At 37.3% G+C, this 24,868-nt stretch overlaps 1 protein-coding gene across 9 annotated transcripts in view; it reads right to left on the bottom strand.

Annotated features, from left to right (window-relative positions):
• Positions 1-24,868, bottom strand: part of ARHGAP12 (Rho GTPase activating protein 12) — an 82,923-nt gene that overhangs the window by 20,456 nt on the left and 37,599 nt on the right. For 6 of the 9 annotated variants that reach the window (XM_071559948.1, XM_071559954.1, XM_071559953.1 and 3 more), the window contains 6 exons: positions 21,827-22,090; positions 16,741-16,881; positions 15,095-15,175; positions 6,717-6,842; positions 3,168-3,242; positions 626-687 (listed from right to left, as the gene is read on the bottom strand). In XM_071559948.1, the coding sequence (XP_071416049.1) occupies positions 626-687; positions 3,168-3,242; positions 6,717-6,842; positions 15,095-15,175; positions 16,741-16,881; positions 21,827-22,090 (749 nt within the window). The remainder of the gene's footprint in view (positions 1-625; positions 688-3,167; positions 3,243-6,716; positions 6,843-15,094; positions 15,176-16,740; positions 16,882-21,826; positions 22,091-24,868) is intronic. The other 3 variants (XM_071559955.1, XM_071559957.1, XM_071559956.1) reach the window with 2 other exon arrangements.

Below are 24,868 nucleotides of genomic sequence, written 5' to 3'. Positions count from 1 at the left end.
TGCAGTATTTGCCATCGACTCTTCACAAAGCACCAGAAATGTGTTACCCAGCACCACATCACAATTTATAGTGCAAATGCAGGGCTGGGAGGCACAGAAAGGAAGCTGGAAATGGGGTCACACAGCACCTAAAGGGAGACTGATGTCAGGCATTACACTTCCTTCACAAGCAGAGTGAAGGAAGAATTCGGGAGCATATGGCAGTTACACTTCTTGGAAATTAAGGGACATCAAGTGAAAGTCTGAAAGGTCCTCTTATACCAACTCTATCCAAAGAACAAGATAGACTACAAGCTATACAGATTTTCCCTTCTATAAGCTATACAGATTTTTCCTTAAATAAATAAATCCCATTTTAAAAATCTGTCTCTCATGAATACACCTTCATGAAATCCCTGTCCTGTGTGAAGTCCTGGCACACAGGGGCCTCTGGCTCTCTCAAGTCCATTATCTTTAGCTCACTGGGAGAAACACATGGGATAAGATTAATGCTGTGTCCTACAGCAAAGCCTCTAAGGAAAATTCAGACAAAAAGTAAGAAGTTGTAAATCCCACTATGCTGTCCCAACATGAAAGATCTTGCTCAAACCCTAAGCATATGCATTTCCAGAAGTCCAAGACTTACCGAACTTTCTTCCCATTTTCTGTGAGTTTTGTCACATTTAATAAACCATACTTTTCTTGGCCCTGTAAGATAAGAGTAAGACATAAGAAATATAAAAGAAAATCTGATTCCATGAACATCACATCACCGAATTCAATCCCCCAAATAATCAATTTCTGGCAATGAGCCATCTCTGCCCATGTTAAAACTTCAAGAAACTGTCTTTAATCGTATTTAAATATGCGGAGATCAGCAAAATCAAAATTCCTCAGGGAAAGTACTCATTACCATTCAGAGGGTAAAAAGCTTTCCTCCATCAAGGCCTAGGTTATTGGGACAAGCTAAACTAAATAATCTGTGATAGTAGACAGTGGATATTATGAATGTAATTTCATAATGTTTTGTGTAATAGCACATTAGTGTTTTTGTCCTTTACTAAAATAGGCTGACAAACAGCCTAAATTCCCTGACAAATTCTTCATGTAATCTTAACGTAATTTCGTATTTTAAATAAAACATAGTTAAAGTGCAGGAAAATATTAACATATTCATGTTAAAAACAGATGAGTGAAACATTTCTTTGATTTTTTTTTCTATCCCCAAGGAAAATATTAGAATTTTAAACTATGTAGTTATGTCTTATTGATGAAAACCATCTGTATTAGTATGCCTACTAAAAATTTGGAGATCAGTCAGTGATTAGTGGAAAAAGAACACTCTTGTACAAAAAGCGTGTCTGCAAGTTCCAAATATTTGGGGTGAATATTTCTAGTTTCTAGATCCAGTGAAAACAGAAGATAAATCGTCTGTAGCATTCTCTTCTAAATCTCAAATTTAAGTAGACCATAACTGCAGAATACAATATCAAAGAAAATTTTCTTGCTGGAATGCCAACACCCTTACCAAAGACATGGATCTGTTTTTCATGAACGCTAAAAATTTTACCTACATTTTTCAAGCACAGCACATAAAACATAGGAAGGACATGTTATAAAGGACAAAGGTGTTTAGCTGGGAGATCAGATGTTATTTCAGTCAAACGGTAACTGCTGCTCTTAATCTAACACCTTCACTGGGCTAGAATGTTTTCCCAAGCTAGTGATACATGCATTGTTTTCCAAAACTGGTATTTTCAATAGAAGTGAGTCCTTTCCCTCACCCACCCTCCAAAAAACTGAACAAACAAATGATCCCGTTCTTTGGATGACTCTGTGATCCATTCAGCCCATGGACCAACAGCCCCATGCACTGCACCCTTTGAACAAACCTTTGGCTTTAATAAGCAGAACAGCCTTTAATCATCTTTCACAGAGACTGTGCAACCTGCACTCACTTCCCAAAATAAACTCTGGTTTTAATAAATTACTTGTGGTGAAACCAATGGGGATGCTCCACAGAACTATTTAGAAAAAGTCTCATAATGCCCTACCTTAGCAGCAACACTAGGGGGTACTAATGGGAAAATTAATGTAATTGGGGAAAAAGAAGTGGAACGAGAGTTAAGGAGCCAAATAATCAAAAATTTACCAGCTTTCTTTGGAATATTTAAATCCCAGATGATAGCTAAAGAAAAGACAGATTTTTTTTTCTATTATCTAGAGATGTAGTGAGTTCTTCTGAAAAATACTGTTTTAAAAATGCAAGGTCTGAGCCATATTTAAAGCAATTAGACCACATGCAGCAATAATTGCTTTTGTGTAAGGCTATCAACTTTGCTTGCTAAATAAGCAATGTTTACTTTATTGTGAAAAACTGTCTGAAGAGCTGTAAGAAGGGATTACCATGAATAAGCCAGAGAACCATTCCCCTGCATGCAGAGTAAGAATGAAACCAGAGAAGTTGTGCCTTTAATGCCCTGAGGTACCTACTAAGGAGCTGGTAAAATTGATCAAGTTACTTATTTCAATACTGCTGTAGTACAATTCCAAAATCTTGGGGGGAAAAAAGATAAAACCTTCATTTTTTTTAATAATTCCTTTTTAAACAGTCAGGAATAATCACATTTAAAATATAAACTGAAATAAAAAATCCCTTAAACATTCATAATGGGTTTTAACAGGTTTGAGTTTTTCTTCCAGTAGTTATTCTACTAAATCAAAAGGACATAGTTTATTTATGCCAGGTCCTCTGTCTCTTTCAGCAGACTGAAACACAAGCCAAAATTAGAGATATCAAATACTACAAACTGTTACTGACTGCTACCAGTGAGGGATTCTGCGAAGAGGGGGAATCTGTTTCTGCTTTTACCTCTCAGCATGCTAGATGAGAAGACATGACTGTTGGAGGAAGTAAACTGAGTTATACATAATTTGACATAATATTATTTCACAGTGAATTTCTAATTTAATCTCATGTCACTAAGTTGCATTTAAACCAAAGAAATTTGCATATTTTCTGAAAGCAGAGTTGGATGTAATGCATTCTTTTTAAAACGTAAAGCCTTTAAATAGTTTTGGCCCATTATTTTTCACAACAACTAGAAGGTTTACCCTCAATTCCCTTACCATGAATAACCCAGTTTCTACAACATCTACTTATCTATTTAAACACTTTGCATACTGACTGTGGCTTGATGCTTTGGTGAAGAAGGAGAGGACTCATTTTCAGAACAACTGGCCTTAGAAGCAGTTGATGATTCCTATAAAATTCAAATAGTTAATATAAGTTATTATTTTTATTACAATTAATTTCATTTTTTTAACTCTAAAGATACTTTCTTCCTCTTTTTACAAGCTCATACATTAGAAAAAAAAGTACTTCTTTTAATCCCTTATGATATTCTCAGATATATTCTAAACTTGCTTACTAAACAATGCTCTTACAAGATTTATAGACAACACTGGGTTAATTAGTACACAAACATTTGAAAAAAATGTTAATACATGCTGTATCAGCTTAAGGCAAAATCTTCATCCTCATTAAGCGGCAGATTTTTCACATGACATTGCTATCAAATTAGGAAGCAGGTTTAGAATACTAACTTATTACAGGGTACCATATACTAAGATTTTAAAGAACAAAATATGTCTGTGGTTAGTAAATGTAAGATCAATATAATAAATTGTTATACATGTGGAAAAATATTTACCACCTCTACTAATTTTTGTGAGTCATGATCACTAATTTCCTGAAAATCCTTAGAGATTTGGGCTTTTGTTTTAAACTAAATGTTAACTACATACCAGAATAAATTACTAAATCTCTGAAAACTAGAAAAATTGCCCACCAGGAGTAAAGAAAGAAGAAAAGGCATGTGTGTTTCCTCTGAAGTAATGATTGCTTTGCCCAAATACACTGCTTGAAAATCCAGTAAAGATTTTCAAACAGAAGAAAAACATCACTTGTTCTCTGTCAACGTTAACATGTTAATTCTTTCCCCTCCCTCTTTTTAATTCCCTTTCTAGCTCTCCAAATTCAGTTTGCTCTTGCAGCATTGCGTTTTAAAATTCTCTTGTAAATCTACCTACAGAAGTGGCCCACCAGTTCTTTTAGCAGCATAATAACAGAGTTTTAGCAGTTCTAAGAACAGCTTAAAAGCTCCATATTTTCAGAGGTCCACAAAGTAAAAAAAAATTGTTCAAATTAAGAAAATCAACACTGTCCCTCCCAGGAAGGTATTTTTTCCCTTTGCTTACCACATTTTTTAGCTGATGTCTATTGGCTGTGGCACATGTCAATATATAAACTGTTAATGAGTATGTTTGATATCATTAAATTCTCATGAGCCACAGCAACTCGTACTTTCACTCTGACAATTTTCAAGTACTCTTTTGACCGGCCTATTTTCATACAACTGAGATGTGTTGCTTTTCCAGGAAAAGCAAATAAGGAGAAAAAAAAAAGAAAATAGCTTCCCTAGGAGTCAGCTAAAAAGCAAACTCAGGGTTCATGTGCCTATCCAGATAAATACCAGTTGTTTTCCTTCCTATTTCATTCTGAATTTCAGATAGCTTTCATACACTAAGCAACTCTGGAACTAGAAATACAGTATTTGTGGTAAGAAAGTATTCCCTTTTCACATACTAATTTAAAGCAAATATATTAAAGAGTGTGCCTGCTAGTGGTAATAACACAGGTGCATTACTGCACTAAAAATTGTCTTTCCACAAAACAGTTTATTGCTTCACTATACATTTTGAATTTTCTTAAAGCATTAATGTTGCACTTTACATGAACTATAGTCCCCTTAATGTTAAAAAATACTTGCTTTGAAGCTGTTAAAGGAACATTAGTTAGGCTTTACCAATATGGTTGATATATACAATTTCTTTAGGTTATTAAACTTAGGATTTGTACACTTTCATGTTTGCTTCACTAGGTTTAAGTTCTTGATATGTGAACACTGTATCTTGAAGAAATGTAAACAGTTCCACTCATTCGATGTTTTACAAAAGTTTCTTCTGTCAGTGCACCACTACATAAAGGTCTTTTCAAAACACAAGTAAATGTTATGCCAAAAAATAAAAAGATAAGTCTTACTTTAAAAGCAAAGCCAAAACCTAGAGCTGTCTCACAAATTGCTCACACCCAAGAGGAATAAACTGCATGTAAGGCTAGAAGTGTCCATTCAGCTCTGATTTATCAAGGCTCCATCCAGGCTGTCTCATGCAGTGCCACAACACGCTGAGTACAGAAGGATGTGTAAGGCAGAGAAGAGGGGAAAGGAGCAGTAGTGAGATCTCAGAATCGCTCAAGCTGAACTAACGTGTACAGGTGCAAACTCTCCAGCCCAGCACGGTCCACTGCCTCCTCAACACCACAACTGATGCATTCTAAACTGACAACTCCAAAGCTCAAGATCAAATCCAATAAATCCTATTCTGAAGAACTAAGTCAACTCATGAAAAGGAAGTCCTTTAAAATGTACTGGACACAACAAGCGGAGCAAATAAAGTTCTGAGCAGCAGATCCATTTTTATTACAACTACTCTGTCCATTTAAGTTTGCTTTTGACATTTCCAATTACACAAGCACTCTCACAAGCTTTCCCTTACACTCCTAAATCTACATTCATTCTTCCATTTCCTAGTATCTCATACTGAGCAGTCAGTGCTAACATTTCAGCATTACAAAGTATTTCATTTTCCATGAATCTTGGGATGGATTGCAGCAAACTCACAGAAACCAGCAAGTTACCACCCTATGCCACCCGTTTCAGTTCCTCCCTGCTCAGCTCACATCAACTCCCCTCACCCACAGAGCAGAATGTCCCAGCACAAGCAGAAATGGCTGGGACAAAAGTCAAACTGGAGAAAGACAGGCAGAGGGAGAGCAAAGGAGAAGCCCTGTCTCCTTGTTGGCCTAAACAGCATCTGTTACTGTGCAGCCCAAAACAGACTATCAAGAACATGCCCTAAGAAAGGGCAGGAAACAGCTTTTGTTGTTACTGACCCACAGCTCTTTCCAGACTAAACACCAGCTCAGCTCTGGACAGGATTAAAGGTAAGCATTTCAACACTTTCAATACTGTCCTCTGCCCTTCAATAACAATATTAAAACTCTGATAACCACACACAGCTTTTCTTCTTTGCTCAAGACATTACCGTGGCATTCAATGGAATCACCATTAAAGGGATCCACTATATAACATTACTGTTTACATCTTTATGGCATAGTTTTTACTTCAGTACGTGCAACTTTTATTTCAATTTTATGTAGATTTCAATTATTCATCTGCAATCTTTTAAGTGTATTTCTACTTGGAGTTTCCTACAATTAAAACATTCAGCTTTGAAATATCACTATACCTCACATGAGAACTTTGTACACAACCATAATTCTCAAATACGGTTGAGAATTAATAATATTACAACCCATAGCTTAAACTGAATTGGGAAATTCCTCATTACAAGTAAAATGGCTGCACATGCCAACCCCTGAACTAACCCTACTTAAAATACTTCAAGGACAAGAAAAGAGCTGCTATTCACAAAGTTACAGCAGTAAAGTTACTGAGCAGCCCCTGGTTTTGCTTAATGTTATACACAATGATACAAGAGAACATAAGAAAAATTACATTTCAGAAATTCATGCATACTCATTTCTGTTACATTAAACACTTCACACAACAGAAATAGGTGGTATTTCATCATGCTGTTGAACTTGCTCCTACCTTGTCGTTGGTGTCCAGCACAATTGTGCTGTGCCTCCATTTTGTTAAAACTATTGGTTCCTGTAGCCGCCTGTCCAGACTCCTACTCTTTATTATATCTCTCTGCTGCTGTGGTGAAGCATTGTACTGAAGAAGAGAAAAACAAAATTTTAAGTAGAATCCAATTCATGCAAACAAGACTTGGACGTACCACTCATATGTCTGAACAGTGCAAACTTTCAGATTCCTGATGTCACCCAGGGATGCGAAAACAGCCTTGGTTTTATTTTACATTTAGCCTTCTGAACTGTCCTTTCTCCTGTAGTCCTCTTTGAAGCAGTAACTAAGACTGGCCTGTTGGGATAATACTCTCCATTGGCAGAGAGATGTTTGATTTCTTGTGCAACAGTTTACTGCTGACTTTCCAACCCAAGAGGATATTGAGAATCACCAATGAATTACAATAAATACAAGTTTTAAACCTCCACTCTTCATATTGCACTGACAGTACTATAGCAGCTGTCCAGCTCTTGTGTAAGAATAAGAAAACCATATCATCCTGCAGTAAGGAACTTGGATTCTTACAATTGCCTGGGTGTACCTCTCTTTGACCCAAAGATGGGATGCCTAGGGGAGGAGACATGAGGGTGAGGACTTGCTTTTTCAGAATTAACACACTGAATTATTTATCGTGTGTGTGTGTGTGTGTGTAACATACACACCCTGTACAAATCTACACATTCCATAAGCATGGAAAATAAATATTTAGCAGGAAATCATTTTCAGGCTTAGCAGAGCTGTAATAGCCAAGGACAGACCGTATTTACTATAAGATACGTTTTCTAGTAACTCATGCAAAAACAGAGACTGAGAAAATGTGAAGATCATGAGAATGACACACAATTTAATTAGATCTTAGAATTGAGGCACCCTTATCATTAGTAGTGCTGCCATTTTACATCATAACAATACATTATTAAAAAGTCTAAAAAATATTTCAAACAAAGTTTAATACTGAAAATACAAACAGGAAAAGACAACATCAGCATACAGGGTTTTTTAAGTCATTGAAAAATTTCCTTCTTTCTGGTCAGTACCAAAAGACTGGATTCTGGACATAGAAAGAAACTTAAGGCAGTATTTGTGGAGTAATGTAAAGATTACTCCAGGGTAAGAAGTAGCAAAGGAAAGTCAAGTGTCCCCTTTACTTGAGACAACTAAAGCAAAAATCCTTGCATGGACACCAAGTTCTACAGTTTTGCTACTGATTCCTACTGTGAGCTCAGAGCCTCAGGTCTTCAAAGACAGAATAATCTATACCTGCACACAGCAACAAAGCATGGCAAGGGTTAACCTAAACAACATAAATGCTAAATCTAAGCTAAATGGCATAATACAGTTATACTTATTGCCCATATAAAGAACCAGCATTACTATTGCTATGGCAGTCATGATGCTTGAGTTAGCTTTGTGTTTCACTAAGAACCGAGTTTATGTGCCAGTAAGTCAACAGATGTTTAAAAGCTAAATAATTTAATGTTTCAATACATTATTTCAATATGCACAAGAGTAGTAGAACACTCCCGAGTGAATGGATCTTGCAGTACTGAGATGAAAATTTGGTAGTTCATGTCCAGGCAGAAGTGTCCTGGCTGTCACTGCAGAAACTCAGTTTCCAGCCTGCACTGCCTCTGCCCCACATTGACACTCACATGGTATCTGCTCCCTTACAGGGTGAAGTTTACAGCAACTCTCAGTTTGACTCCTTGTTAAATCAAAAGCTGAACCTTCATTCCTGCTGCAAGGACACTAATACTAACTTACTTTCTGGTTATGGAAACACCACTCTGCAGATGCTCCTACAACCCTAAGTGTGACAGCAAGCTGAGCTATCTGCAACAAAATTGCCCATTGGTGTTACAACTAAAATCTTAACAATTCTCAGCGAAACTACATCTAAATCACAGAAGGCTGCAACAAACATTACTCCTTGCAGCAGCACTGACCTAACTAAGGCTGCAAACACATTTCTTGCTATGAAACAGAAGTATTTGTTTCAGAAATAGATTTACACTTTAGTCACACTAGTGTACATTACTTATGGAAATCCTCCACATGCTTTCCATTTGATTAACTTGAGGAATCAAAGTTTAAACAAGGATGCATTTTAAAGTAATGTACCTTGATCTTAAGTCTATGTTAAGAGTTAGAATATAGGCACAAGCCTAATTCCACATGATCTATATCTGAAAGGTTCCTTTGATACTATCACAAGCCACCAGGAGTTACCTTATCTAACAGACAACCCCACCTTGAGGGAGAAAGGACCTGTAATATGAAATTCAAGTTTTACTAAACTTATTTAACAGGAAAGCAAAGCAACGGTATATGGAGATCATCCACAAAGCACTGCTAAAAATTCAGGAACACTGAGCTATATGCATCTTAGCAGCTTAAATAATGTGCGTTGCTCATACAGTGTTAGTAAACTGACAATTCTTTCAAGGGAACATTTGAAATTTTTGCCCCATTTTCCCACAATAGAGACTTCAAGCAAACATGTTTTTTTCTCATATGTTTATTCAGGGTTTATTTTTTGCTATTCATTATAAATAGTAAAACTGGAGGGGGGGATGTGATGTGGAAATAAAAGGCTTATGTATTTCTGAGTCAAGACAAGCCTCTACTTTTAAAATACATAGATTGATCTGTGATCCCCAAGGAGAATCAGAGCAAGATTCAGACACCACTCCAGACTCCACACAGACCAACAGAACTCAACATCCTCTGGACCAGGCAGAGTCCACTGACTGGAGAGAGGCCACAGCCAGTAGCCTCGCTCAGCTGGGTGACATCACCCTGCTAATCTTTGGTCTGCTCCCCCCAGTCTTAGTTCCAAAAACCCTTGCAGAACAGTGTCAGCTACAATTCCCTTACCAACACTTCACAGGACTCCAGCCTGCAGAGGAACTGCTGTCTCTTCCACAGGCATTTTACAGTATTTACCATGTTTGCCAGCAACAATAAGCAACTAGGTTGGGCCTGCCTTCCCTCACACAGAATCTTGGGTTTACATAAGTCTAAGGCTTTCCAGGCCTAAGTCTTGGGGTAACGTTGAAGACAGAGATAAGGCAAGGTCCCTACACTGCAATAAAACCAACCCATTCAAGACCACACATTGCCTGCTAGGATAACTTCTGCTACACCATGTGCCTTAAGAGCATCTTCTTAGAGTACAATGTTATTTTCCTAATTCTAAAGCCTTTTATAATGCAGCACAGAACTCCAAATATACACACTTCTGCTCCTTGAAAATCCTCCACAAACTGAAATTTGTCCCATTACATTAATCCCTCTGGCACATCACCTCATTTTGTTCTCCATTTCACTGGGAGCATCTCCAATCACAAAGTGAGCACACAAGCCATTTATTCATTCTCTGAATATATACACCAAGCAAAACAGACATCTTGTAAAAGCCCTTGGTGTAGGTTAAGGACATCAGTGGTATAAATCTAGGTCACACAGTATTCTTTTCATTGCTGAATTTCTTCAATACCTTCACCAGCTACTTAAAGGCTTTCTTTGCCTTGGTATAAAATTTTCTAACCCTCTCAACTGGCTGAGTGATTTATATTTAATTTTAACCTGATACATGACATGGCTCAAGGCTCTGTCCTAGCCTAATTGTGGCTGAAATAAATGTAACACCTCCAAGTTATTTGTAGCAGTTGTTCCCATTCTTACAGAGATGACACAGAAATGTCAGCTTTAAGAAAGAGAAAAAAGATTTTTCTTTTGGTTTGTGTTAACAAATCCTCAGCCAGATGAAAGGAACTGGGTGGGTGAAGGGAGATAAGACTGGGAAGGAATTGGTTTCAAAAGTCTACAGTAAAGACCTGAAGTTAAGCATTTTACTCTACCTTCATGCAATCAGTGATCAAACCAGCAGCATTTAAAAACATACTAGCCTAGTTCCCTTGAGCACCTCATATATGTTATCTTCAGTTGTTCCAACACACTGTTTAAAAAAAAAAATCAAATGTTGCCTCAGGACAAAACAACTTGCTATTCCTACTACTGTCATTTGCTTTGAATAAACTTTTTTGTGTTGTAATAGACATAAAACCTACATCACAGCTTATACTTTTCAGCAACACCTTTCTTTTTTAACATAAATAAGTAAGTAAGAAATATTTTTGTCCTTGCAAGGACTCCATTCCCTTTTCTTCTCCAGGGAAAGAAGATTGCTCATTCTTTGCCATGGGATGTTTGTGTGGCAGCAGTTGGAGGCATCAGCTGCACCTGAAGGAACAGAATGAGGTGACCCCGGGGACAAGCAGCTCTAGTTCAAAAGTACAAGTGACTGAAAGACATCTCTGGATAACCTGCTTTGTTTGCTTTGCTATCTTGGACGCCCATTGCTTCACCTTTTAATCCTCAGGATCACCAAGACTGCTCATCTTTGACGAGCAGCTCCAAGTCAGCACTGACTGCCACAGCTCCTGCCACTTGTCTAAGCAAAAGCTGCTGGCACTTTCTCCTCCTCCCTCATCTTATTTGGGAGGAGGGAAAGTAGGGTGGGAATCACCAAAGACCAGGACAAATAAGGAAGACCAGACCAGGTTTTGAGTACAAATACTGAGAACAAGGAAAACAAAAAAAATCTGACTGCCTTCTCATACTCATCTCAGGTTTCTTCTACTATTTGTGTCCTTAAAAACCACCTAGATCCTTGTACCAGCTGATACTGTCTCATGTTTCACCAAGCAAACCCAAATTTTAGGCCAACAATGTGAAGCTGATTCACTATTGCTAATGAGACTGCCTAACGCACTGAATTGCAGTAGATACAAATGCCAACACACATGGGATGTAACCTCAAGGCAAATTTACCATAAGACAATCAAGCCCTATTTATTACACATTCTCTCTTTATTTCCTTGCACCATTTGATTGCATGGGTATCTTCCAGACATTACCTACATCATGTTTTACTGGAAGTTGCTCAGCTAGCATGCTCTGTCTGACAGCACTCAGGTCTCCAGCAGGAAATCATTAACTGGTACCAGAACTGAGGCCCCTGAGGTCATACCCCATATTGATAGTGCATAGAGTAAATTAACAGACTGCTGGTCCATTAAGACTGACAAAAATAAAGTTCCTCACCTACTGCTTCCTCTGTGGGTACAGCAAGGGGAGCTAATGCTGCAGGAACTTGTGAGAAGAAAGCTTGTAATTGCAATGCCACAGTCTGCAAATATTAGCACTGAAAGTATGAGTTCACTCCAGAGGCTTATAATATACATCTATTTTCTATCAAAGGCTACTTTTGAATTAGAGACCTCCTCAGGAGGCCAGATATCAGCCTAGGAATGCATTTTGCAAACCGGAGAGATCTTTGACCTCTACTTTTTATTAGGCTATCCTCTCTAGGTCCTCTTTGAGCTTTTTATTCAATATTTATTACATACATAGCTTTCCTCACTTTACCATTTTGATAGATTAACTTTTTTTAAAACTTTAGAAATTAGAGGGCTCTCACTCCTGAGATCAGTTTAATTCTCCCTACTCTTAATAGAGAGTTCTCATTTGCTTAAATCATAAAGCTCATATTAGAAAACCAGGTTTCTGGAATAGGGTTTGTAGCCTTTCTCAACATGATTTAGGTATTATTCATTCACTACACAGGAAATAAACATATTTTATCATAGTGATCTATGCAGGAATGAACTTCGATGAGTTCGTTTGTTAGGTTTTTTGTTGTTTGGTTGTTTTGGTTTTTTCCAACAACTGGCAAAAACTAACAACTGAGTGCAGCAGGATGCTGCACAGCAGAAAACTCCAAGCCTTTTGCAAGATGATGTAGAAACCATGGTTAAAATATTACTATCTATTTTAAAGTTTAATTCAATATGTTCTTCGCTTCCACTCATCATGTGGGTCACACTCATCATGAGCCTTAATAGACTTTTCAGCAGTTGTCAAAGCTACTCCATCTGAAACATTGTTTTTAGCCAGAGGCATTCAGTTATTCTGAGATGTTATTTAAATTCACATGACTGGAGGGCTTTCTGTGAGACTGTCTAAAGTAATTTGTTTTGTAACTGCCCTCCCTTGCCAACATACACCTCCACAATTTTTAACACACGTACAAGAATACTGTGTTATTCCCAAGCATGTGCACATTTAAAGTTAATGCTATTACCATGAAGATTTTTAATGTCACAGTATTAGCTCAGCTACTGTGCTATTTCCAGAAACCTCTGAACCATTTTTAGTTCTAATGATTATTAAAAGCCATCTAACAAAAAGGATTTTCTTTTTCTTCTTAACAGCACTACATGACCATGCTCTTCTGTCACTTTACTTCACAAGATTTGGAAGGCAGTATTTGGGCTAAATACACTGGAATCAAAAACCGACCAAGGGTAGGGTTTTTTCCTAGTAACTTACTTTTCATTCAAGCAAGTGTTATAATGCTGAAGTCTTTCTGTGGTTTTCTCTCACTATTCATGAGATTTTTCAACATAGATTAATTTTCTTCAAAGCGGTTTCGTGGTCTGCATTGTCATTCCAATTCATTTTTTCTAAGTACATTTTGAACCAGCTGCAGCAAGATCTTTCAGAGACTAATCTTCAATCCCACTTAACTACTCACAAGAATAACATCTTCAAATACATAGTCACATAAATTAGTCAAATTGTTTGTTGAAATATTTAATCCATTCCACAGCATTTAAAGGTAAAAGCCAAGGATTTCTGGAAATACACAGGCTCTTGAATCACGAATCCAAGAGTCAATTGCTCATTTTCTTCTGTTAACCTTACATTTGCTGCCAGTCAAAATTTACTCATTTCAAGACAGAATTAAAGAGTACATTCTGCTCAAATGAATCATGAGAAATAATTTTCAAGGACAATTTTTAACAGCAATATGTGACAATGTTCATGTAAGAACTAAAGCATATCAGATCATGAATTCCAAAACAAAGCCTATGTTTCATTCTGGAGGTGGCTGTTAATACAACAGAACTCAGATTTTGTTTAGAATCACTAAAATAACATGCATTAATAAACAAATACTAGAACCCATCCCTTTATGCTAATATGCCTCAGGTAACAGCACTGGATTATCTTTGTGATTATTCTAGTAGGATTAAAGGCAACTTGCTATTTAGTTCAAATCCAAAATCAATCTATTTTTGTGAAAAACAATTTCTTCTAAGTCAAAACTTCCTGCATTGCAGAAGTCATGGAATGAAGTATCCAAGACATTATTCCTCAAAATTAACTTCATTTATACATACTGAACCAACAGTTGCTTCTGGTAAACCTGGTCTATCAGATTTTCAGACATCTAACAATCTAATAACTAAGCAATAGTTAAATAGCTTTTAAAACCAATAGGCACAGATTATATTGTTACATTTGTGCATGTTACAATATTCAAGTTATCAGACTAACATAGGAGAATTCCTAGAACTAACTCAACTCTTCAGTGATTGATACAAATTCTTCTACTGATGCAACAGCTTAGTACGTAACTCCACTCACGAAGTTAAATGTAAATACTTTCTCACAAATCATACAAAAGCACTATCTATTAAGGTTGCTCCTTTCTAAGTGGGAGTGACTTAGGACACTGACATAGGTATTGCTGAAACAATAATGGAGAAACATGCTCTTTCACACACTTATGCACACAGTTCTGTGTGAAACACAGAATTATTGTTTTACCAGTTACATCTTTCTATGTAGGATTGAACAAGCATCTTAATAGAAGAAAATATGTATATAACAATAACATTATGACAAATGCCCTATAGGTTTTCAAAGTGAAAATGAGAATTAAATAGTACTAGGTACATCCTCAGACTACCAAGTGTCCCTCAAACTGTCACTATCCTATAAATTTCAATTTTCCTTACAAAATTAATAAATAGCAGAACACAATTCTTGTGAAACTGTGTCACCCTCAAAGATAGCACAAAACTCTGCTGAAACTTTTGCTTTCCAACAGTTGTCTGTTTAAGCCTTTTGGATGCTACTAAAACTAGACCAGTTTCCTCAGGAACACTTTGCAGTGAAAAAGAAGCTTTTTTTCCTCTACAGGTTTCTATATCACTGGAAAACCCTAGATACTATTCTGCAGCCTTGCATGGAAAGCTCAGTTCAGCTTTGACATTTCAATAATTACATACATCCATTTTTCATGTCCTTGACTGTGTTTTTTTCTTCTCTTCACAATCAAAAATTCCACAAAAATGCAAGAAATAACAAAGTGCAACATCTAAATCCTCTTCTAGTGAGTAACTCCCATTAAAGGCCCCACTAACATGTATTCAGAAGCAGGGCAAAGCCCCAAGTTGTTCAAGTTTCTTTTTCAGGTCACTCACCTTCGGTAACTCCCATTCTGACCGGGACCCATCAGCGCTGTAGTAGTACGGTCTGCCTTGTTCATCTGCGTGTTTTATCCACTGCAGAAAGAAATGTGATGATACAAAATGTAATCAGAGTGACAGTCGAAACAGAATCTCTGAGACCTGAGATTTAATTTTTAATAAAGTGCCATCCACTTCAGCAGTGTCTAATGCACAACCTCCATTAATTAATCAAGGTTAGATTGCAATGAGAGCAACATCCTGAATTGGCTTCATTAACATTTTTTCCTTCCGTAACTCCTCAGAAAACAGGCCCACAATATCACACAAGAGATGGTGATAAATAGATTACTTTTTAAGATGGCATATCTCATTCTTATCAATATTCCATAGTTAGTTTAAGGAGGCACAATCTTTCCACCAGATCTGTGTCAGGATCTTAGACATAAAATTCCAAGAAGCTCAGCCAGCAACTGCTGACAATTTAAGAGAAACATGCATTTGTCAAACAACTTCTAAAAAACATCAGAGGGAACATGAGATGTAGTTCCTTGATAAAACATGAATACAATATAATTTCTGTAACCTATATAAGCAACTCCCACAATCAAAGAGGTAAATCCATAACAACTGGGCTGGTCATGCAGAAAGGAAAGAACTGGAATGAGCAAAAATCTGCAAGACGGCAGAAAAATACGCACAGAAACACTCACAGCAATGCTCTTGGCTCAAGCAGGTTTCACAAGATTGACTTCCAATAAGATGTTTGTGGTAGGAAATGTTTTCTATCAATCCCAGTGCAATTAAAAAAACAAGTCTGCACATTTGCTAAAACATAGGTCTGTTCTCTACAGATGTTTAGCACAAACAGATTAAACAGGATAAAATTCCAAGACTGACATAAAACTCCATTATTTAAAAACTTCTCGTGAATAAAACTTGCATACTTCAACTGGAGAAGAGGTGGTGCGATCAACCAAGTACTCTTTCAGTGAACACTCTCAAAATTAAAAAACCCACAATGCAACTCCAGTGAACATTAAGAAAAATGGAGTGTTTTACAAATATAAACAACCACTGCCATATATCCTATGTGGGAGAAATTTTTATGACATGCCCAGAATCACAATAAGTTGTCTATAGCGATTAGATAATAAGAACAGAGCACAGATCTGCTGATACGGCTGCGTTTAATTATGAAGTTTGTCTACATCTGAAAGCATCATTGAAAATCCTTTGATAAAGGAAATGATGAAACTGATAAAGCAGGATTATATTCAGGTCAAAACCATCCTGACTGAAGGTCTATGTAGACAAGAGCAGCTCTTAAAAGACAGTGAGAAAAACAAACATTGATATGAAGTTCACTCCTGAAACAAAATCAAGAGGATGAGGCAGGGCAGGAATTACAAAAATTATACATGATATGTTCAATTAATATAATATGATACACAACAGGAAATAAGAAAACTGTTTTTGAACAGTAAAGAACATACACACACACAAAAAAAAGTTCAGGTGCTAAAGTTTCATGCATATTTAAGAAAACAAAAGCAGATACTGGTGAAGAATGCTTTCACTTTTGGAAATACAGATTTCATTTCTAGAAGTGAATTAGTAGAAAAGATTTAGAGCACATGATGAGAAGAAGGAAAAAGTACCTTTTCATTAGTATAGTCATTGGTATATAAGGTTTGACCATGTTCATCCAACTCTTCTGACCAACCCTTTGGAGGAGAACCATACTGACTATCTGACTGGCTGTAACAAGAACTGTGGTCGTTTTCTTCTGATGAAAGATGCTACAAGTAGTCAGAAACATATAAGGCAGTTTTGAGAATGACAGCGCTTTAAAATCTGAAAGACCAAAGATTATTTGACTAGAAAGAGAATAGTAATGAATTCAGGGAGTTCACATTTTCAGAAAATAAGATGCATTTTTACAGCACAGACAATTCAAAGTATTTTCAGAACAACCAGTTTATACTGATACATCTCTTTATTTCCACTTTACCAGGTTTCAGCAACTCAAATTCAAACTCCAGGTTTTTTGCCTATCTAAATTTTATTCCTACAAATTTACATTACTAAATGATGTAGAGAGACAGCTTTAGTGATCTGCATTGCCTCAGAAAGTCTGGGATACCTGCTAACCTTGGTTTTCTGGCAACATCACAAATTTCATATCTAAATCCTTTCTTGTTTTTCAAACATACCAGGAAACACAATTATCATTGAAGACAATCTGAACTTCCAGTTGCACCTTTTTAGGTCCCAGCACTTACAGCACTCACACAATTCATCCTGAATTTCCACTCTCCTCCTTCCAACTCTGATGCCCGTGACAAAAAGCAATGCAACAGCAAGGCTTTCTACCAGGCACAGCTAGCTAAGGTGCAACATTCCTTTCTGAAGACAGAAGTGAATTATAATGTAAGGAACAAGTTTGACATGTAATGCAGAAAAAAGATTTTGCACACACGTCAGTTTCTCTTCCCCAGTAAAACCTTGTTCATCCCCTTACTAATATATTGTAGTCTAATTCTAAGCATCCATTCTGTGTATCAAAAAACCCCTCCATGCTTTCATCTCCCACAATATCTCTATGCCATGATCTCCTGAGGAATTCCACACACATTTCCTTTCACAGTGTCTTGGATCCTCAGCTAGCAGGAGGCACAACACTGCAGAGAGAAGACATCTTGCTGCTCAGAAACTACAGCAGTAAAACACTGCTCCTCAGTAACACTGCCATAAGGGTTCTCAGAAAAACTGCAAGGCAGGAGAAAGACAGAATTTCAATTTTAAATAGGTAAAAACCTCTCCTGAAAAGTTATTCAATTATCAGAAAGTTATTAAAAGTCAGTGGGTTTAGAGATGACATGTTGAGTGACATATCTAAATGATTACTACACAGGGTTTTGGTGTTATTTTTCTGAGTTACCCTACCACTCGTGTGACCAACTCCCTCCACTGACACGAGAACAGCTTAACAATCACAGCAAAACCCACAGGAAATTTTCAGGTCATTAATAAAGGAACATGAGAAAATGTAAGTGTCCTCCACAGCTTACAGAATTGTGAGCATGTAACCTATGGATTAAGCAATGCTCCTTCTCTTGCACATGGGGTACTGGGAAATTCTGATGTGCCAATTTCTAACCAATGCGGAGAGTGTGTGTGTGTGGGGGGGGGGGGGGGGTCTTGAGTCCCATTTTCAGACTCAGCAGAATTAAGACTGAGGAGTTGCTCAGACTGCTATCGGCCACATTTGAACTACTGCTTTATAAGATAAAGTGTATTACATACATGTATTTGTGTTTACCTCGTTTTGATGGTTAAATATTAATGGCATTGACATATGGTCAAAGTAGAAGACTTTGGACATTTTTATTATTACTATCAGTAGAGATTGCAATAATACAGTGCATTTATATTTGCCTCTTGCAAGCAATTCCTGGTACTGAAGAAACACCTTACACATGTAAAACTAAAAAGAGGACCTAAACATGAAAATTCTCCTGGAAAATCACTGTTGTTTAGTAAGTATGATTGTCAATTAGTCTATCTGTAAGGCATCCATATAATGCTATTTGGATGTTTCGAGGTTTAATTCATGTCCTGTACCTTTGCAGATCTGAACTTCAACAAAATTCCTGAGTTGTTACAGTTTACCAAGACAAGGCATTCCTTTCCCTCAGCTGGCAGGAACGACTGCTAGAGCTGCACCCAACAGGGTTAGAGAACAGTGGCCAAACCCTGTTCAACAGCTTTCAATTTCACTTTCAACACCCTGTATTAACTGCCTATACGCTTTTAAGTATCATCCATGCTTTTTTCCCCCAAGTCCCATTCCCAGTTGTACTACACCACACGTCAATAAAGCCCTCTTAAGCAGACCATTGCCTAACTTTTCACCTTGTAAGAAATTTGCTGTGGCACTAAAGGAAATTACTGAAAAGGTCCCTCCCCCGCATCATCATTTTTTGCCATTTACTTGGAAAATTCTTGGGGGCAGAAATCAATTCATCACCATGCATTTAACAGGCAGAGTTACTGTCTCTCTTCTACCACTTAACCAGTCTAGTTTTTTAAGTTACTACTACTTTTAAAAGTGAAAATAATAATAAAGAACACTAACTAAAGAAGCTACCATCCCTATATTACCATTTCTTTATTTTGGAACAAAAAAAGAGGGAACAAAATTGCACCTTGGCCATACATTTTAAATGTAGTTTTGAATATAAATGAAATTCCGTTGCTTTTCTACAGCACATTGGGTAATTTGTTGATGTCTTATGGTCTCCTAGCTGGGCATCAGAGGTTTGCCTTTCTCTGATATGGTGACAATCTCATTCCATTTACAGTCCAACTTCATTAAACTGCTTCACTTCACTTGACAGATTTGTCCTAGTTACTGTTAAGCACTCCTTCCTCAAACACATTAGCAATCACTACCTCTAACACATTTTATCTGTAATTCCAAAATCTTACATACTTTTCTAGAGGCCCTATTGATAGGACTTCACTGCTTCACTGCATCCATATAACCATAACCTGCAACTGTTCTCTCTGTGCCATGTATTATCCAACTTCTTTGGCAAATCAGGTATAATTATGCCCTTTCTTAATCAATAAAATTCCCCTTCCTAACTCCAAAGCTCTAAGACCAACTATAAACTGTTACATGTTCCAACATATCACACATATATTAGAATAGGAGCTCATTCACAGTTCTCATTTTCATATCATCTTGACATTTTGCTATCTAATAGGATAGAAGCTCCTCTGAGGACAAATCATTAGAGACACAAATAGAATTCAACGTTCCAGCATGGGCTCTTTTATTACTAAATGTGCATAATTCAGACTAGTGTAAAAAACAATTTAACTTTATTGTAATAAATAAAGTCTGGGTTTACTAATTATTAAGACATATTTGTTCTAATTCTTCATAATCATACAAAATTTGAGGTGCTCTGTATTTTACTGTAACTTAGGCTTAGACTTCAACCTTTACTCAATTTTTTTGTTTAAGTACTTTTGACCAAATCTTACACTTTGATCAAAACCAAAAAGGAACACCAACAGTTGACTGTGAAGCACAGTCCCAAAAGCAAAACAGGAAAGGTGGGGAATGGAGAAGGAAAAATACAAACAAACAAAACCCAAACAAACAAACAAAACCAGCTTCAAAATCAACACAACTGCTGGAAAATGGATTGAGTGACTTTGCAACATGCATCTCCCTATGCTCAAACTTTGATAACCCCCTAAAGACAAATTAATTAAGGACCGTATGTTACTGGAAATAAAAATTGTGTCTAGTTAAAAATCAAAACAGTCATCATCATCCACTGGTCTCACAAAGACTGAAAACCTGATAGATCTGAAGGCCAATCTGTGACACCTCAAGCATCACAACCAAAAGAACTGAGTTGAAAGATGTTATGAGCAATTAAATAAAAAACCCTACCAAAATCAAGCATTCTGGAGATGCAACCATGTGATGAAGTCATGGTACACAGGCATGAGAAAGAATCAGAGGGATCACTTGCAGATGGAAAGGGGGAAATTCTTGCAAGACCTTCCATAACAGGAAGGAAGAATAATGGCAATGAGAAAACCAGTTATACTTAATAAAAGCAAAATTACTACTCAAAAAACCAATCACCTTAACCAGACTAAAACCTGAATCTTATCCAGCAGAAGGACAGCCAGTGATAAATTCACAGACCATCACAAGAGATACCAAAGGGACAGGCACAAACATTTCACCTGTTTACCTGCTCCCGCCTTTAGCCTGTGGCAAGAAAATTTGACTATTTAAATGCTTGCAGATGTCATGGCTGCTACAAAGACCATTGCCAAAGGCAATGAAAGGTTTCTTTTTCCCTTTCTCTCCTGCTTCTGTTACTACTGTTCCAGAGGTAGACTTCTATGACAGCCTTCCAGCAATCAAAAACTTTTGAGCACTCCACAATTCAATTTTAAAACTAAACACTAGTTTTATGGGATATATATGCTATACACATTTTAGATATATATATATTGGCTCAGACGAAAATCCAACTAAACTTCATACATTTGGAAAGGGTATATAAAAGTGAAATATGTGAAAAATTTCTTGATAAATATTTGCTTTTCCTTTCAATCGGGAAACTGGCTAACCTAAGTACTGTTTGAACACAACAGCACTATTTTTAGCATATTTAAATAGTAATAATACATCTCCCAACTATTCCTTTGCTTAATCTGAACCACTGCAGTTCAGATAAACACATACCAGAATCTTTCCCTAGGGACCAGCTACACAGAATCAACTGGCACCTCAAATATTAGCCCAAATCCTCTTTTAACACAAATAACTTCATGGTAAGCCTCAACTTTCTTAAGCAAGGTCAGCAGCAAAGCCTTCCCAAAAGCAAAAGGTTTACATAATGAAAAGAAATCCATTGATATATCTAAAGAATATGTTTAGCCTGAACATTATCTAGTCAAAAGCTGCAGTATCTGCTTAGGGGCTGTTATTACAGTCATTTTTACTACTCCTCTTGTAGACTGTTCATGTATGCAGCATTCTTTTACACAAAAGTAACTGAAGAGTGAAACTGCTGACTACTTCATAAGAAGACAACAAAAAAGAAAAACTAAGACACTCCTTGACACCCAGAGATACCAAATCCCACAGAAAAAAAGCATTCACAGACATTACAATGTCATTGCTTGTGATCTAGAAGGAACTACCTCATGCTCTGCATGGCTCTGGGAATCCCCTTTATTAATGCTTGCATCTCGGGCCCACCGCGGAGGCTTCCAGGTTCGCTCCTGCGATCCTCTGTTGTAGTAATAACACCGTCCTGTTGTGTCTTTATGGGTTTCCCATTCCCCATTTATTTGGACCGGAGCACTTGTAGGTAGTGGTGGAAGTGCAGACTGAGATATTTTCAGTTCTTGTAAATTAGCATAAACTGGTGAATCAGGCCTCCCTTGGCTTGGTGGAGTAGTGGGCTATTGAGAGAAGAAATGTACTGTTAAAGAGCAAATGTATTTTCAAATGCTCCCTTACACATCAGAATACAGCAGCAAAACAAACCAACAAACTCCTTTTTTTGTTGTGAACTACAAAAGCACAAAGAACAGCCACAAGATGTTGGAGTGTGAGAACATTAGATCATTAATTCTAAGGCAGGTATCACAAGCTATATTTATTTAATACTGAACCAATTTTTCAGCATTTTTCCAGATGACAGCTGATAATTATGTCTTACAGTGGATTTGAAAAGCACTGGAGTTGTCACCAAAAATTGTATGCTTGCCTTGCTGAAAAACTTCAGCTTTACAGTTCAAGTATTGCTCAGAAACTGTAAGTAATCTGATCTTGTTCAAGACAAAATGTAGCATTTCTGAGATGCCACTTGATAGGCAAAGATTGTTCCCCAGCCTTTTCTCCTCACTGCTAATACAGCGATGGTGAATGTAAAGCAGCACATTTATCTTCTCAGGAAGATCTAAACAGGAAGCTCAGTTGGAAAGACGAGCACAATGTTGTGACTAAGAAACGCTGTAAAACACCTGGACATTTACCTGTACGCCTTTCCAAACAGCAACACCACCAAATGTTTTGATTACTACTCTCTTCTTGTAGAAAGTAGGTGGATATTATTATCCACCTGAGTTTATTCATATACATGCACAAAAGTAGAAAAACAAATACCTACAAGAAAACAAAACACTAATGGCAATTTCTCATCAATAAATAATTCTCTAACATAACAACCAGAAGAAATCAGGGTTAGAAGTCCACAGCACTTTCTGAAATGGTGAGTACTTTCAAATAAGCCATTACAGTATCCAGAAGAGAAATAAAAGTTTCAGATGTTCAATTTTTAAAGTATAACACAAACATACCACTCTGAACCCAGGAGTATGTGTTTTCACAAGAGCTGTGATTATAAGATTGTGAAAGCAGACAGTTCTTAAATCAAATCGAGGAGTTTCCTGGTAATGCAATGCCATCTCTGTATTTTGGGGCACATTATTTAGGCACTTTAAAGGAAGGAACTGTATAATTTATACCATCCCCGTGGTTTTAATTGAGATGCTTTACTGAAGGCAAGTCCTTGTGCCTCTTGTTGCCATTGGATTATAAAAGATCTTTTATAATGTACTCTTAAACACTAAAATCATAAGATGCTAATCTAGGCCACATCTAATCATAAATTATCAGGGTTTGCTCAGGCAAGACAGTATCCCTTACCACACAATCAGATATAAACTGATTGCACCATCACTAGAGCCAAATATGGGCAATATCCACAACCAAAGGGGGAAACAGCCAGAGAGGAACTTAATGAGATTATAACAGGCATGGACTTGTTTTGCGTGCCTTTGAAAGAGAAAACACAGCGCACTAGATATAGCAAGTACCACACATTTAAGGCAAACCATGAGTGGTGGGGGCAAAAAACCAAAAATTGCAGCACTGGCAAAATCAGAGAGCCCAAACCAATTAGTATCCTCCTCTATCTAATTCAAGGGGAAAAATATCTGTTATGAAACTTGAGGAACAGTAAAAGGCTATTTTGCTACTATCCAAGTCATGCATGCCTGACTCTTTTTTTTTGTTTTGTTTTGCTTTGTTTTGTGAGGAGGGTAGAACGGCTGCCTTTAGTAGAGTTGATTTTGAGAGCACTGACAGCATGAAGGGCCAATGAAGCATCATCCTTCAGGGAGGAACCTCGATTCCTCAGGATGCTGGGGCAGGAAGCCTGATGTCTCCTCACTGGAGAGTGCAGTTCCTGCCTTAGTTTCCCAACAGCCTTGCAGAGCTGCACCTCTCACGTAGATCATCCTGCCACACAACCACCAGGCTTGTCACCGAAATGACAACACGCACCTGCACCTCAGAATGCACAAACCTTCAGCTCCTCCCTCTGCTCCAAGGAAGTGGCAAAAGTGGCACCTCCAAGCGCCCTGGCTGCTGCATGGGGGGTTGGTGGCTCACACAACCCTCACCTCCTTCAGAAATTCCTCTCCCACACAAGATAATAAGAGGGCTTTGCTGTCTGGACCACATTTGCAAGTTGCTTTTTTATTTCAATTAAAACAATTAGGCACCATCATTGAAAGAACAGTTCTATGTATTAAAAGAAGTGTTTTCCAAATAGAAAGGCTGTGACACAGAATGCTTGGTACAGTTTTTGGAACATTTTCTCAAGCAGCAGCACAGGAATATGGCTCAGAGGCTTCATGCTGAGGTTTTTAACCTTTTCACCATTACAATCAGCACAACTCCATATGAAACTGCGGGACATGGATGTGCTAAGTCAATACTAGGAGCTCGTAGCCGATGTACTGCCACATAACTCCAGTAGCATAATGTTTACAACTACAACGTGATATGAAAGTGTAACAAAGAATTTTCTTCTGAATGCTCGATGCTTCCAAACTAAATATACCAATTTCTGGTTTTGAAGGAAAAGCCAGAACTTTTGTCCTAAGCAACAAACAAGACAACGAGCTGTCCTGCCAGCCAAGCTTCCAGCTACTTTCGTTCCCTGTTGTTCTCTCTTCTCGCAGATTGTTTAGGGAGAACTGCAAGATTTTTGATAGGCACATGGAAGTTGCTGCTTTCTGTGAAGCATTGAAAAAAAAATGCAAAGCCATCAATCTGGAGACAACACACAGCTTAGCTCACAAGTACAACTTTGAGGGATACAACTTTTTTTATCAGGAACTATTTTAAATAACCACGTAGCATACACAATACTTCCTCATACCTCGAGC

The sequence above is a fragment of the Pithys albifrons genome, chromosome 7 (assembly GCF_047495875.1).
Source record: "Pithys albifrons albifrons isolate INPA30051 chromosome 7, PitAlb_v1, whole genome shotgun sequence".
NCBI lineage: Eukaryota > Metazoa > Chordata > Aves > Passeriformes > Thamnophilidae > Pithys > Pithys albifrons.
Note: the sequence above shows the minus strand (reverse complement) of the source record. Positions and strands in the feature narration are given on the sequence as shown.